Below are 13151 nucleotides of genomic sequence, written 5' to 3'. Positions count from 1 at the left end.
AACATACAGCAAATGACACATTAGCATATAATTGAGGATGCAGGATTTGAATGCTCTTTGGCCGCTGTCAGAGAGGCGGTGTCTGTCTCTCTCTCTCTCTCTCTCTCTCTCTCTCTCTCTCTCTCTCTCTCTCTCTCTCTCTCTCTCTCTCTCTTTCTCTCTCTTTCTCTCTTTTTCTCTCTCGAACTGAGGAAGCCAAGTCACTAGTCTCACCGTCTGGCCTGTTTTAATGGAATGTCACTCACATTGCACGCTGTTATGTGCCTGCTAGCAATATCCTATAATTTTGGCCATTTTGTGAATAAAAAAAGTGTTGTATAGGTACCACAATTTGCCTCTGGTGCTAAAACGTAGCATTTAATCACTCAATTTCTTCTGCATATATGTGAAGTCCAAACTTAATTTTGTAGTTTGCAAATAAGACTCTTCATCTCGATCCATGTCCTTCCAGACTGCTGATGCATTTCCTGTGCAGAATGCCAAGTCGACCCAGAGCAGCGGGAGCAGCCATCTCGCCCCCTCCGCCACAGCCCCGCCTCCTTCCACAACCCCCATCTCCATGGTAGGTTCCCATGGCAACCCCATCCTCTGCAGTTCCAGGTTTACGAGCCTTCTCCTCTGTGCAGCTTCCATCCGCAACAACAGAACGACACAATTGTACTTTTTGTATCCTGCAATTTCAGCCCCGCTGTTATTCAGAGACTGCTTCGATAAATCAGTGTTATCACTCGTTTACACCTGGGCTTCAGAATAAATGTGCAGCACCCCTCCCAAATGCAGCCGCAGCAAATTTTTGTTAGGATTGTTTCTCTTTCTTTTGCCCACGTCAATAATTGCATTCACCGATTTTGATTCCAATTCGCGTGTGTTCAAAATGTTGAATTATGTGAATTACCACACTGCATACTTGAACCAAACAAACTCACTCTGTCATATAATTGACCGTTTATCTCGTAAACGTCTTGTGAATGTGCCCCATATGCCCCTTTTGCTTAATATCGCTCAGTATATTATGAGGACAGAAAGTACTGCTGTAAGAAAATCTATCGAAGCACCTGATTAATAGTATTCTAGCGCCTCCAATGTAGCTGAACGGTTGACAGGAGCACAGGGTTGAGGTTAGAGAGTCCCTCGTCAAGGCGAGCCTGCCAGAGCAGCATCTGCCGGCCCATGTAATGGATTTATGGAGCTCTCCGACAGATTTATATTCAGGAGAGGATGAGAGGGAGAGACAGCCAAGGACCCTCGGCTGCCCACTTTTGTGCTTGCCGAGAAGGAACGTGACACGTATACTACAGGGAAAGACGCAGCGGTTCAGTATTTTCTTGAATCACATCACGTTTCACATCATTTTCAGGATCAAAACATGCAATTGAGTAGATATAAATATACAAGACTTTAATACAATACAGTTTCAATAAGCAATGATGATCATTCTCGACAGTAGCATGAGAAAAATCAGGGGCAGTTGGCGGTACTGTCACTTTATTGCATATATTTGTTACATGTTTATGTGTTTATTCTTTGCGAACTTAAACATATGGATAGATGGAGTTTTGTTGGAATTGCAAGAATCATTTGTGATAGAAGCATCAGTTCAAATAGATTATAACTTGTAAATTATGAACTTGTCACCATATGCCATTATTTTCTAGTAAAAGTGTGAATTTGTAACTATAATAGGAGAATATGTAAAGTTTTAATTATATAAAAAAGCACTTAATGTTTAATTAATAGCTTTATTAATTAAATATAATATATTATATGTCACAAGTCAACTGTTTAGTAGTAATAAGATCTGTTTTGTAGAGAGACCGTTGAAAATTTTGGCAGAGCAAATAAAGATCTGAACTACTGGCCTGTCAGCAGAAAAAATCCTGATTGTTGAGTCCTGAAAATGCTTCCGAATGCCTCTGAAAAAAACAACACCACCAAAAAAACAGAACAACAGTGCTCACCCCTAATGGCTCATAGCAGCATTCCATTAAACATATTTATCATATTTTTTCTCTGGAGCGGCACTCTTACAAACACAGTTTGTTTTCCCCCTCAAAATATACACAGTCATTTAAATGCATCCAATATCTTTCAATCTTTCCTCCTCTCTCGCAGCCCCCAGAGCCGGTTGATGTGATTGCCGTCAGGGCTGCTCCTTTAAACAGACCCAGCATTCTGAAGAGCATCCAGCCGCCCACATCAATGTTTGAGGATGCAGGACTGGTCCTGAGGCAGGTCAGGCAGAGCAGGAAGGTTCTAGAAGAAAACCTGGAAGCCATTTTGAGAGCCAAAGATGGAGAAGTACTTCACACGCAGTTAGAGGCACTGTCGAAAAACAGGTATGATATGTCCTTGTACAAAAAAGTACCACTTCAATGGTAATACCGTGCAGTTTTAGTTAAATACCATGGTATATGAATAAAATAATCACTGAACCATGGTACTGTCGCAGTACTTTGTAAAGGGTAGGCTTTTCGTTTTTTCTTTTATTTATGATTTCTCATGAGTATCATTGTTGACATTGGGGAAAAATCCGCCACAAGAAATTGCTAGTCGTAAAGTGTAGCGCAGTAGCAAATTTTCCTGTGCCTCTGAGAGTGCTGCTGGTTAACTTCTGCATGTTTTCATGCTTCTGAAAGTTAGGCCGTTCTGAGGCGGTGAACCGGTATGAGATTTTGATTGACAGCTGGCCTCAGAGCACACTCCAGGCAGGAAAGGGCTAAGCCAAACGGAACCATCACTGTGATTGGCATCTGTCAGTGGAGGCCTCTACCTAGATGCTGCCAAAGCAATGCTCCATCCCAATATATTCATCCTGTAACATCACCTCTGAGAGCAGGGCATGGTACCCACCTGAGGTTAACAGCTCTGGCATCACATTAAACCCGGCACAGAATATTATATTAACAGTTTTAACAAAAAGGCAAGCACGTTTGTCAGCCGCGTGGGGTTTTAATCAAATTTGACTGCTCGCTATTTTAAAAAGAAAATTGCAATTATAGCTTTTGCGGCTGTATTAATCTTTAGGCAATTGGTTCACGATTCGAATACATCTTTCCATCACCCATCTTTTTGTCTTCTTTTGTGTTTTTGTGATAGATAGGAGTACGTGAATTGTTATTAATCAGTCCTAGTCACAAATACAATTAATGGAATATTTACTCACCGTCACATCCAAACCATATGCAAATCTTTTACATAATGACATTTCATGGCAAAAAAAATCTCCAAAAAATGATTTTATGGTTTTATTTTATTTTTTCAGATTCCAGTTTTGTAGGTTTTTTATTTTTATATAATAATAACAATAACATTAATAATAATAAATTTTTTTTTTAAAAATTATTAAACAACAATGATTACTTCGATTTTTATTAGTGAATGAGACATCCAAAAAATTACTGAAATGAACCAATAATAATAATAATAATAAATTAGAAAACATAACATTCAGAAAATTAATTTAAACTTAAAATAATTTTTTTCTTTTTTTATTTATAGACACTTTTGTTAATTGGAAAGTGAGTATAGTTATTGGGCATTATATTTGCAATATATCAGTCATTAATGTCTCAAATATTTTCTGACAAATGGCCCAATTTTTGGCTTGCATATCTCCCAATAATTGTAATAGTTTTTAATATTTAGTTTTTACAATAAAGGAAAAAGCCACTAAAATCATGATATTTCCTCCATTTCCAATTCTAAAGTCATACGATAGCATTTTGTGTGGAACAGAATGGGGAAAAAATCCTATAATGATTTCAGTTTTGGTTTGTTTCGCACACAACATGACTTCACAAGACTTAGAATATATTAATAATAGTCCTAGTATATATTACTAGGTATATATTAATAGTCCTATAATATATTAATAATTCTCATTGTAAATGAGAACTGGTTTTCAATTGACTCACCTGGTTAAATAAAGGTTAATAAATTCTGCATAAAGAGTCTTATGGACTACTTTTGTTGTACTTTTCTGGAGTTTTTTTTTGCCATTGTATGGAAAGAGCTGCGTGAAGACATCTAAAATGTCTACTTTTGTGTTTCACAATAAAGAATAACAAAATTTGAGTGTAGGTGTGATGCTTTCGTATTTAGGTCAGTGGAGTCAGACCTGAACCCTGTTCACAGCATGGTGTCGTCGATAGAGACTCACCACCAGGAGATTATGTCACTGTGAATTATGAGTTCGCTTTTGTTTGCAGCTTTTAAAGTGCATAACGCTCAGAGCCAGGCGACGCGGTTAGAGGGATGTTTTTGCTGGGGTAGAGTCTGCTTTACCACGTCTCTTGGAGAGTAGTAACGCTTTATAGCAGGAGGTCAGACTCAATCTTACCATTCTGCCTGCTCTCAATCTGACATTACCCCAGGCACAGAGCAGCTAATGGCTTGTGATACAACACGAGCCATAGTCGCTGCCTACATCATGCACATTTCCAGAGATACAGAGAGATAGAGACGTGGCAGCGGCGGAGTGCTAAAGCAGCAGTTTAAAATCTGAAATGGAGAAGGCCGCCCCAGGACTGCTGTCTGTTATATGATGCGGAGGCTGTGAAAGCAGAAAGAACAGCAGTGGTCTCGCTTTCCTCAGGCATAGTGCAATGTCAGTGCTGGAAAGATCACAGGGAACCGTTTTTGATGCCCAAATATTTTAAAATATTGTAATTAGCGTTCGACTGATTCACAGTGGGGTAAAGAAAAGTCTCAGGCTACTAGTGAAAATGCTTCTGTCTCTTTTTTCTAATTTACCTTTTTGTAATTTTTAGTCTACTTTTCTACATTTTTTAAAATTTCATTGCACATTGTATTATCAGCAAAACAATTGGACTGAAAAGTTGCACTTGTGCCTGGAGACAGCAACATTTAAGCTGACATAAAACCTTTAATTAGATTTAAATAGGTTATAATAATAATAATATTTATTAAATATTATTATTATTGTTAATTTCAGCATATTTTGGATTACTTATTTGCTAATAATAATAATAATAATAACAGCTTTGGTTGTTGTTGCTATTGATAATAATAATAATAGTAATGAGAAAATGTTTTATTATTATTAATTTCGCCAATTTTTAGATGTCTCATTTTCTAATAACAGAATAATAAAAATTTTCTAATAACAGATTTAATTGTTGTAATAATTGATTGTTGTTGTTGCGATTTATTATTATTATTATTATTATTATTTATTTCAGCATATTTTGGATTACTCATTTGCTAATAATAATAATAACAGCTTTGGTTATTGTTGTCGCTATTGATGATAAAAATAATAATAATAATAATAATGAGAAGAAGATTTTTATTATTATTTATTTCGCCAATTTTTGGATAATAATAACAGATTTGATTATTGTAATAATTGATTGCGATTTATTTTTATTATTATTATTATTATTATTGTTAATTACAGCATATTTTGGATTACTCACTTGCTTATATTAATAATAATAATAATAATAATAATAACAGCTTTGGTTATTGTTGTTGCTGTTGATAATAATAATAATAATAATAATAATAATAATAATAGCTAATAATGAGAAGAAGATTTTTTATTATTATTAATTTCGCTAATTTTTGGATGTCTCATTTTCTAATAATAACAGATTTGATTGTTTTAATAATGGATTGTTGTTGTTGAGATTGATTATTATCATCATCATCATCATCATCATCAATAGCAACAACAATAATCAATGCTATTAATAACAATACATTTATCGTATTTATAATAATAATAATAAATATTATTATTATTATTAGAGCGGAGTTACCACTAATTTTAATCTGAAAAGTGAGCATAGTTTTTAGTTGAAATATTTACAATATATTGATACCATATGATATGACTGATAAATTACATAATATCATTTGACATATCTACAGTATCATATCTAAATTAATATTTTAAAAATCAAATACATAACACAGATTGTCCAATGTGTTCTGAATTAACACGAATGATTTTGCGACTGTTTTGATGTCATTGTGCTTGCTTTTGTTTTAAGCTGAAGGCTTCAACACTGCCCAACAAATGGTGGGGTCTGCTTTTCTTGGCTCGGCGGTCCCTCTCCGACACCTCTCAAACCCGTCTCAGTATCCAAACTCTTCAAACGAAATGTCAGCCTCAATGTTAATTGTCTCCAAAATGGCAGCTGCAATCAGCCCAGCTCCTAATACTTGCGTGTGCATGAAAACACAAACGCGCTGATTGATGCGGCTGCCTCTCCCTGCTCTAATGGCTTTGATCTTTTCCTCTGCTGAAAGGTCGCACGGATTGAGGTGCCAGATGCTGTTCTGCTCTCCCCCGTTCACCAGTTTAGCCCACGCCACCCGCGCCGCAGCGAGAGAGCGTTTCACGTCGTGCTTTATGTGCAGGGCTTGATGGATTCATTCATTTGAGGAAGTGACACTGCAAAACGAGTCTGAAGTTCGATTTTATTCCCGCCATCCATCGCGGTGAAATATTAATGAGGGCATTTGCAAACGTGAAACTTTCAGATCTTTTTTTATTCCCCTTCATTATGCACCGTGACCCCCCTCCGAAAAAGTTACCGCTCACACTTGGGTAAAGGCAATATTTTCTCAGTTTGAGTTTCAATGACTTTGTAATTGTAATTATCCCACGTGCTGAAAATCTCATGAAGGGTGTTGCATAATTCAACAGATGGCGAAGACTTTGGGTTTCTGAGTCAGTATTGAGATTTATCACTCCTCTTGCTGCTTCAAACTGACTTTCTTGATGTTTCCTGCCGTCTACGCTGATAATCGTTCTGGCTCCTTTCCGTCAGTAGCTGAGGCTCGGAGTTCAACCTGTATTATGTTCAAGTTTCCCGTCGGCTTACATCATAACTTTCAGAGGAAAAGACTTATTATCGAGTTACGTAATTGGTAGTTGTGTCAACTGCTCCTCAAAGAGTGCTTAATGATTCTGGTAATTACCCTGAGAATTACATCCGTTATTAACCTCAGAGATTATGTGCTTTTATCGTTCATCGGGGAGCAAGTGCTTGGGTTTGATGCTTGCTAAAGTCTTATTTGGTATAGTCTTGATTTTTAGAGTTATATTCCTGATATTGTGTAGACTATTTCCCAACTTTGAAATAATTTCTCTTCTATTTTTACTTGCTTTTGATCTTACTTTACTTTAGCAATACATTACAAATCGTTTTATGATGTGTTTCTGTTGGCACTGCGTCATCTGTACTAGGAGTGTGCATCTACTGCACTGTAAAAAATTATTTTCATGATTTATCACATTTTTTCTTTTGTTAAATCAACTTCAATAATTAATGTGGTTCAGATAACATAATATTTTGAGTTTCTGTTGATTAAATCAATCGCCTTCATTGTATTAACTCAAAGTTTTAGTTTGAATGAACTCAAAATTTTAAGGCAAGCAGGTAACTTACTTTTTTAAGTTAAACCAACAATTCTTTTTTACAGTGTGTACATTACCGTTCAAAAATAAGTCTCAGAAAAAGTCTCTTATGCTCATCAAGGCACAGTAATTTTGTGAAATATTATTACAATTAAAAAATAACTTTTTTTATTTGAATATATTGCAAAATGTAATTTATTTCTGTGATTGTAAAGCTGAATTTTCAGCATCATTACTCCAGTCTTCGGTGTCACATGATCCTTCAGAAATCATTCTAAGATGCTGATTTGCTGCTCAACAGCATATTATTATCAATGTTGAAAACCATTGCTGATTGTTTGAGTTTGAAAAAAATGTATTTTTACAGCATTTATTTGAAATAAAAACCTTTTTTAACATTAATATAAATGTCTGTCACTTTTGATCACATAAATATCATACATAAATAACAACTTTCTTTATATTGTAGGTATAAAATTGCTTTATAGTTTTATTTATTCTATTTATTCTTAACCATGATTTTTTTTTTTAATTAAAATGACTTACAAAATCAACATGATGTCTTTTTGCATATTTAATTACCAATCACCTATCAAATCATAATACAAAGTCAAATATGGTCTAAAATAGTTCCCTTTCTCTGTGTTAGTTTCTCAGTTAGTCTTTGACTATGAATCTAACAGCTTAGTCTACTTTCTAAGCATAGAACTAACTGGTTAAGCTTGCTTTGTTAACTAGAACAAAATAATATGTGCTCTAATATTCATAAAATTCGTAAAATTCGGATTTTGTTGTAAAAGCATGCTTAAACCCTCTTTAAATGAAAATCTCAGTACACTCATAACTCTTATTCTGATTTGCCGATCAGCAGTAATTGAAGCTTTTATCTTTTTCTGGCACCCAAGTTTTTACATGCTTTCATTTCGTTCTCTCCAGATCTGTCATGAATTTTTCCATTTTTGTGGAGGGAATGTGAATAAAGCGAGGTGCTAAATAGTCTTTATGGCTCATTTTCCACTTTTTCCCCTCCTGAGAAGCCCAAATTTACTGGATAATAAGGAGTTTAAAGGGGCTCAGTTGAAGAACGGTGAAAAAAATGCTGGGTCGTCTAAAGAGGTTAATTGAAGGTCATTCTCGCCGCTCGAATCAATTGTGCTCCATTTGGAATCATAAGTGTCTTCAAGCATCATCTGATTAGGTGAATCCATCACACGGCAGACGCTCGGCAGACACACGGGAGGCATCGGCGCTGTGACAGGGCTTTTATGGGCAGCCAGGGCCTTCATCTCAGAGCCTGTTTGTGTCGAAAGCGGCTTGTGGGATTTTGCGGGCAGCTGTGTGTGTCCGAGCATCAGTGTGTCCTTGTGTCCTCTGTTTTTCTATGGCTAACTCTTTGTGTGTGTGTTTGTGGAGAGGGTCCATTGGATGTTGGGTAAGGATCAGTAGAGCTTCGTTCTCTTTCTGTTTTTTTATGGCCAGCTGTTGTAGGTCTCTGGGCTCAGCAAGGCTGAATCTGTGCTGCTCTGCCACTGAAACACCTTCTTTCGCATCAGCATCTCTATCAGGTTCTTGGCTCTGGCTCCATTGGGAGGCTTCTCTTTATGTTGCATTGTTTGTGCAATATCACAATCTAAACTTTCTTCCTAATCGCACTTATATATTTGACGTTTGATAGGTTTTAATGGTGTGAAAAAAGCAATGTCAGGTTGAAATTCTCATTGATCAGTGGTAGGTATGGATGAATAACCGACTAATTAATTAGTGAAGTTGACTAAATTAACAGTTATTATTATTATTATTATTTATATAAAAATTAGGGCTGTCAATCAATTTAAAATTTTTAATCTAATTAATTACATGATGTGGCGATTAATTAATCTAATTAATCGCAAATTAATCACACATCAAATTTGGCTAAGAAATTACCCCCAAAGGATAGTTTAAAGTCATTATTGTGTAAAGCATCAAATAGACAAAAAGTAGCTTCAAAAAGGAATATTTTATTTGATAGAATTTATGATAAATTTTTGGACCATGAGGTAAATGATGACTGAATTTTCATTTTTGGATGAACTATACCTTAATTTTTATTTTATTTTTTTTAGTTTTTTTTTGGTTTGTTTGTTTTTTTAATATGGGAATATGAAATTATATATATATATATATATATATATATATATATATTTAATTAAATTATACTGTAAGGGTGCGTTCACACTTGGCATGTTTGGTTTGATTAAAACGAACCCTGGTGCGATTGCTCTGTTAGTGCGGTTCATTTGAGCATGTGTGAACACTGCCATCCGAACCCTGGTGCGCACCAAACAAGCGGACCGAGACCGCTGAAAAGATGGGTCTCGGTCTGCTTACAAACAACTGGAATGATATACAGTTCGAATGATATACAGTTGAGCTCAAAAGTTTACATACCCCTTGCAGAATCTGCAAAAATGTTAATCATTTTAACAAAATAAAAAGAATCATGAAAAAATGCATGTTATTTTTTATTTAGTACTGTCCTTAATAAACTATTTCACATAACAGTTGTTTACATAAAGTCCACAAGACAAAAAAGTAGCAGAATTTATAAAAATGACCCCGTTCAAAAGTTTACACACCCTTAATACTGTGTGTGGTTACCTGGATGATCCACGACTGTTTTTTTGTTTTGTGATGGTTGTTCGTGAGTCCCTTGTTTGTTCTGAGCAGTTAAACTGAGCTCTGTTCTTCAGAAAAATCATCCAGGTCCTGCAGATTCTTTGGTTTTCCAGCATCTTTTGCATATTTGAACCCTTTCCAGCAGTGACTGTATGATTCTGAGATCCATCTTTTCACACTGAGGACAACTGAGGGACTCAGACACAAGTATTAAACAAGGTTCAAACATTTACTGATGCTCCAGAAAGAAACACATGCGTTAAGAGTCAGGGGTGAAAACTTTTGAACAAGAAGTTGATGTGCAAGTTTTTTTTATTTTGTTTAAAGATCATATTTTTTTATTTAGTACTGCCCTTTGGAAGCTACAAAAGATACTTACATGTTTCCCAGAAGACAAAAAAAGTTCAATTTATTCTGTTCATCCAATTCAAAAAGTTTACTTCACCGACTCTTAATGCGTCGTGTTTCCTTCTGGAGCATCAGTGAATGTTTGAACCTTGTTTAATACTTGTGTCTGAGTCCCTCAGTTGTCCTCAGTGTGAAAAGATGGATCTCAGAATCATACAGTCACTGCTGGAAAGGGTTCAAATATGCAAAAGATGCTGGAAAACCAAAGAATCTGCAGGACCTGGAGGATTTTTCTGAAGAACAGAGCTCCGTTGAACTGCTCAGAACAAACAAGGGACTCAAGAACAACCATCACAAAAACAAAAAAACAGTCGTGGATCATCCAGGTAACCACACACAGTATTAAGAATCAAGGGTGTGTAAACTTTTGAATGGGGTAATTTTTATAAATTCATCAATTTTTGTTCTTGTGAACTTCATGTAAACAATTGTTATGTGAAATACTTTATTCAGGACAGTACTAAATAAAAAATAACATGCAATTTTCATGATCCTTCTTATTTTGTTAAAATGATTCACATTTTTCTAGATTCTGCAAGGGGTATGTAAACTTTTGAGCTCAACTGTATGAATGCAACACGGACCAAAGACATGTAAACGAACCAAAAACAGGAAGATGAGACCCTAAAAAGGACAGAATCCTCGCGCATATCGTTTTTTTCTCGTCATAGTCATGAGTTTGCCCATCACAGGCATCAGACGCGCGTCTCCACGCAGCAGGTCACTTACTCATGATTTCTCTAATCATGGGGACAGGAGAGCTGTCAGTCAATAAATGAGAAAACAAAGTAACTTGCATTACTTATTTAAAAAAGTAACTCAGATATTTTGTTATAAATCTAAAAAGTAATGCGTTACTTTACTAGTTACTTGATTGGTTATCTGATTACGTGTGTATTTAATTTATTATGCTTTTATTTTTATGAATTATATATATTTAATAACTATAATAAGTATTATTATTATTTAATATTTATACTATAATAATTATTATAAATAGAATTTTTATTATTTTCATAATAAATAGTTTGTATTATTGTTTGTTTGTTTTTTTAGCTACTTTAATTAGCATGCTGAAAATGTGATGTGCTTCAGCTGCTCGACAAAATCCTCTCTGAAACATTGTCTCTAAATTCTTCCCCTTTAAATTCTTGTTGCTATAACCAGACACATTTAGATGAACGTCAGTGATTGTTGCATCTTGTCTCATTGCTGTTTTTGAGCATCCTGCTATGAGTGTGACATTTCTAAGATGCTGTTACAAGTTTTTAAAAAATCAGCTTTAAGACAGACAGTTTTAAAAATATGTAGTGGTGCGCATCCCTAGTTTTCTCATCTTATATTCGCATGGTCACTTTCAGAAACTCTTGCATTTTTCCTTTAGGTCCTTATGACATCCCTTCAGTGGATTTGCAGTGTTTTTTGACATACTGTAGCACAAACTTTAGTGTGTCCTTAAACAAACCCACACAAGCACACACTTCCTTTTTCAGTTCTTATAAACCCTCTGAGCAGAAATTTGGAGATGAAAAGAGGAAAATGGAAGCAAGAATTAGATACATTGGCTGTTGGTGGTTCAGAGCAGCAGTTGGACAGCATGCTGGGATTGTCACTCGTCTCCTCATCTCTGTGATTTATACAGTGCAATAAGTGTTGCAGAGATGGGCTAACAGGCCAATAGACAGCAGGGCATTAGCATAATGTGTGCAGCGGAGAAACGCTGGAAGACTGTTGCGTCTTTAAACGCAGTGTGCCACTTTTAGATTAGCTCTGCCTGCAGATGTCATCCCTCATTGGGATTGGGGACCTCAGACACTCAGGGCGTGAAAAAAAAACAACTCACAGAAGTCCAGCTAACTGTGTTTTTGTCTCTGTTTATGCCAACATTTCATGCACTGCACGGCAGTGCTGGTTTCCAATCCATTCAGTTAATTTAGAAGATGTAGAAATTCTTTTTATGATTGAAGATTGGATGCATTCACTTGCACATTTTGAGAAAAAATATCTCTGAAAGAACTGAACTGAATCCAGTGATTCAAATACATCTCACAGTAAGTTAATGAAATCAGATGTATTGTTTGGATAAGATGTTTAGTACTTTTGAAACCATAAATGTGATTTAAAAATGAATAAATGAATTTATTTGATTAAAAATACAGTAATACAGTTCTCTATTTGAATATATTTGAAAATGTAACTTATTTCTGTGATGCAAAGCTGATTTTTCAGCATCATTACTCCAGTCTTCAGTGTCACATGATCCTTCATAAATTAAGAAATTATTCTTATAATTGTCAATGTTGAAAACAGATGTACTGCTTAATATTTTTGTGAAAACTGATTATTTTTATATTCTTTGATAAACAAAGTTCAAATGAACAGCATTTATTTGAAACAGAAATTATTTACTGTCACTTTGATCAATTTAATGCATCGTTGCTAAATAAAATTAGGCCTATTAATTTCTTTAAAAAAAAGATCTTACTGACCCCAACGGTAATTTAAATCTCCATTTCATGCACTGCACACCATCAATCTAATTAGATTCTGTTAATTTAGCTTTATTTCACAATTTAACTTATGATTTCGAGATTTGTTTGCCCATTCCCTTCCAAATATTAAATTAAATTCACAGCTCGAGGTGAATTCATCTCTAAAAGTAGCTGAAAATTGACCCTGAACCTCTACCGTACAA

At 35.2% G+C, this 13151-nt stretch overlaps 1 protein-coding gene across 3 annotated transcripts in view; it reads left to right on the top strand.

Moving 5' to 3' along the window:
* Nucleotides 1-13151, top strand: part of kiaa0586 (KIAA0586 ortholog) — a 140743-nt gene that overhangs the window by 57524 nt on the left and 70068 nt on the right. For all 3 annotated transcript variants that reach the window (XM_051867298.1, XM_051867296.1, XM_051867297.1), the window contains 2 exons: nt 452-562; nt 2113-2336. In XM_051867298.1, coding sequence (XP_051723258.1) covers nt 452-562; nt 2113-2336 — 335 coding nt within the window. The remainder of the gene's footprint in view (nt 1-451; nt 563-2112; nt 2337-13151) is intronic.

The sequence above is a fragment of the Ctenopharyngodon idella genome, chromosome 17 (genome assembly GCF_019924925.1).
Source record: "Ctenopharyngodon idella isolate HZGC_01 chromosome 17, HZGC01, whole genome shotgun sequence".
Taxonomy (NCBI): Eukaryota; Metazoa; Chordata; class Actinopteri; order Cypriniformes; family Xenocyprididae; genus Ctenopharyngodon; species Ctenopharyngodon idella.
The sequence above is the reverse complement of the archived record's forward strand: the minus strand, read 5'-3'. Positions and strand labels throughout refer to the sequence as shown.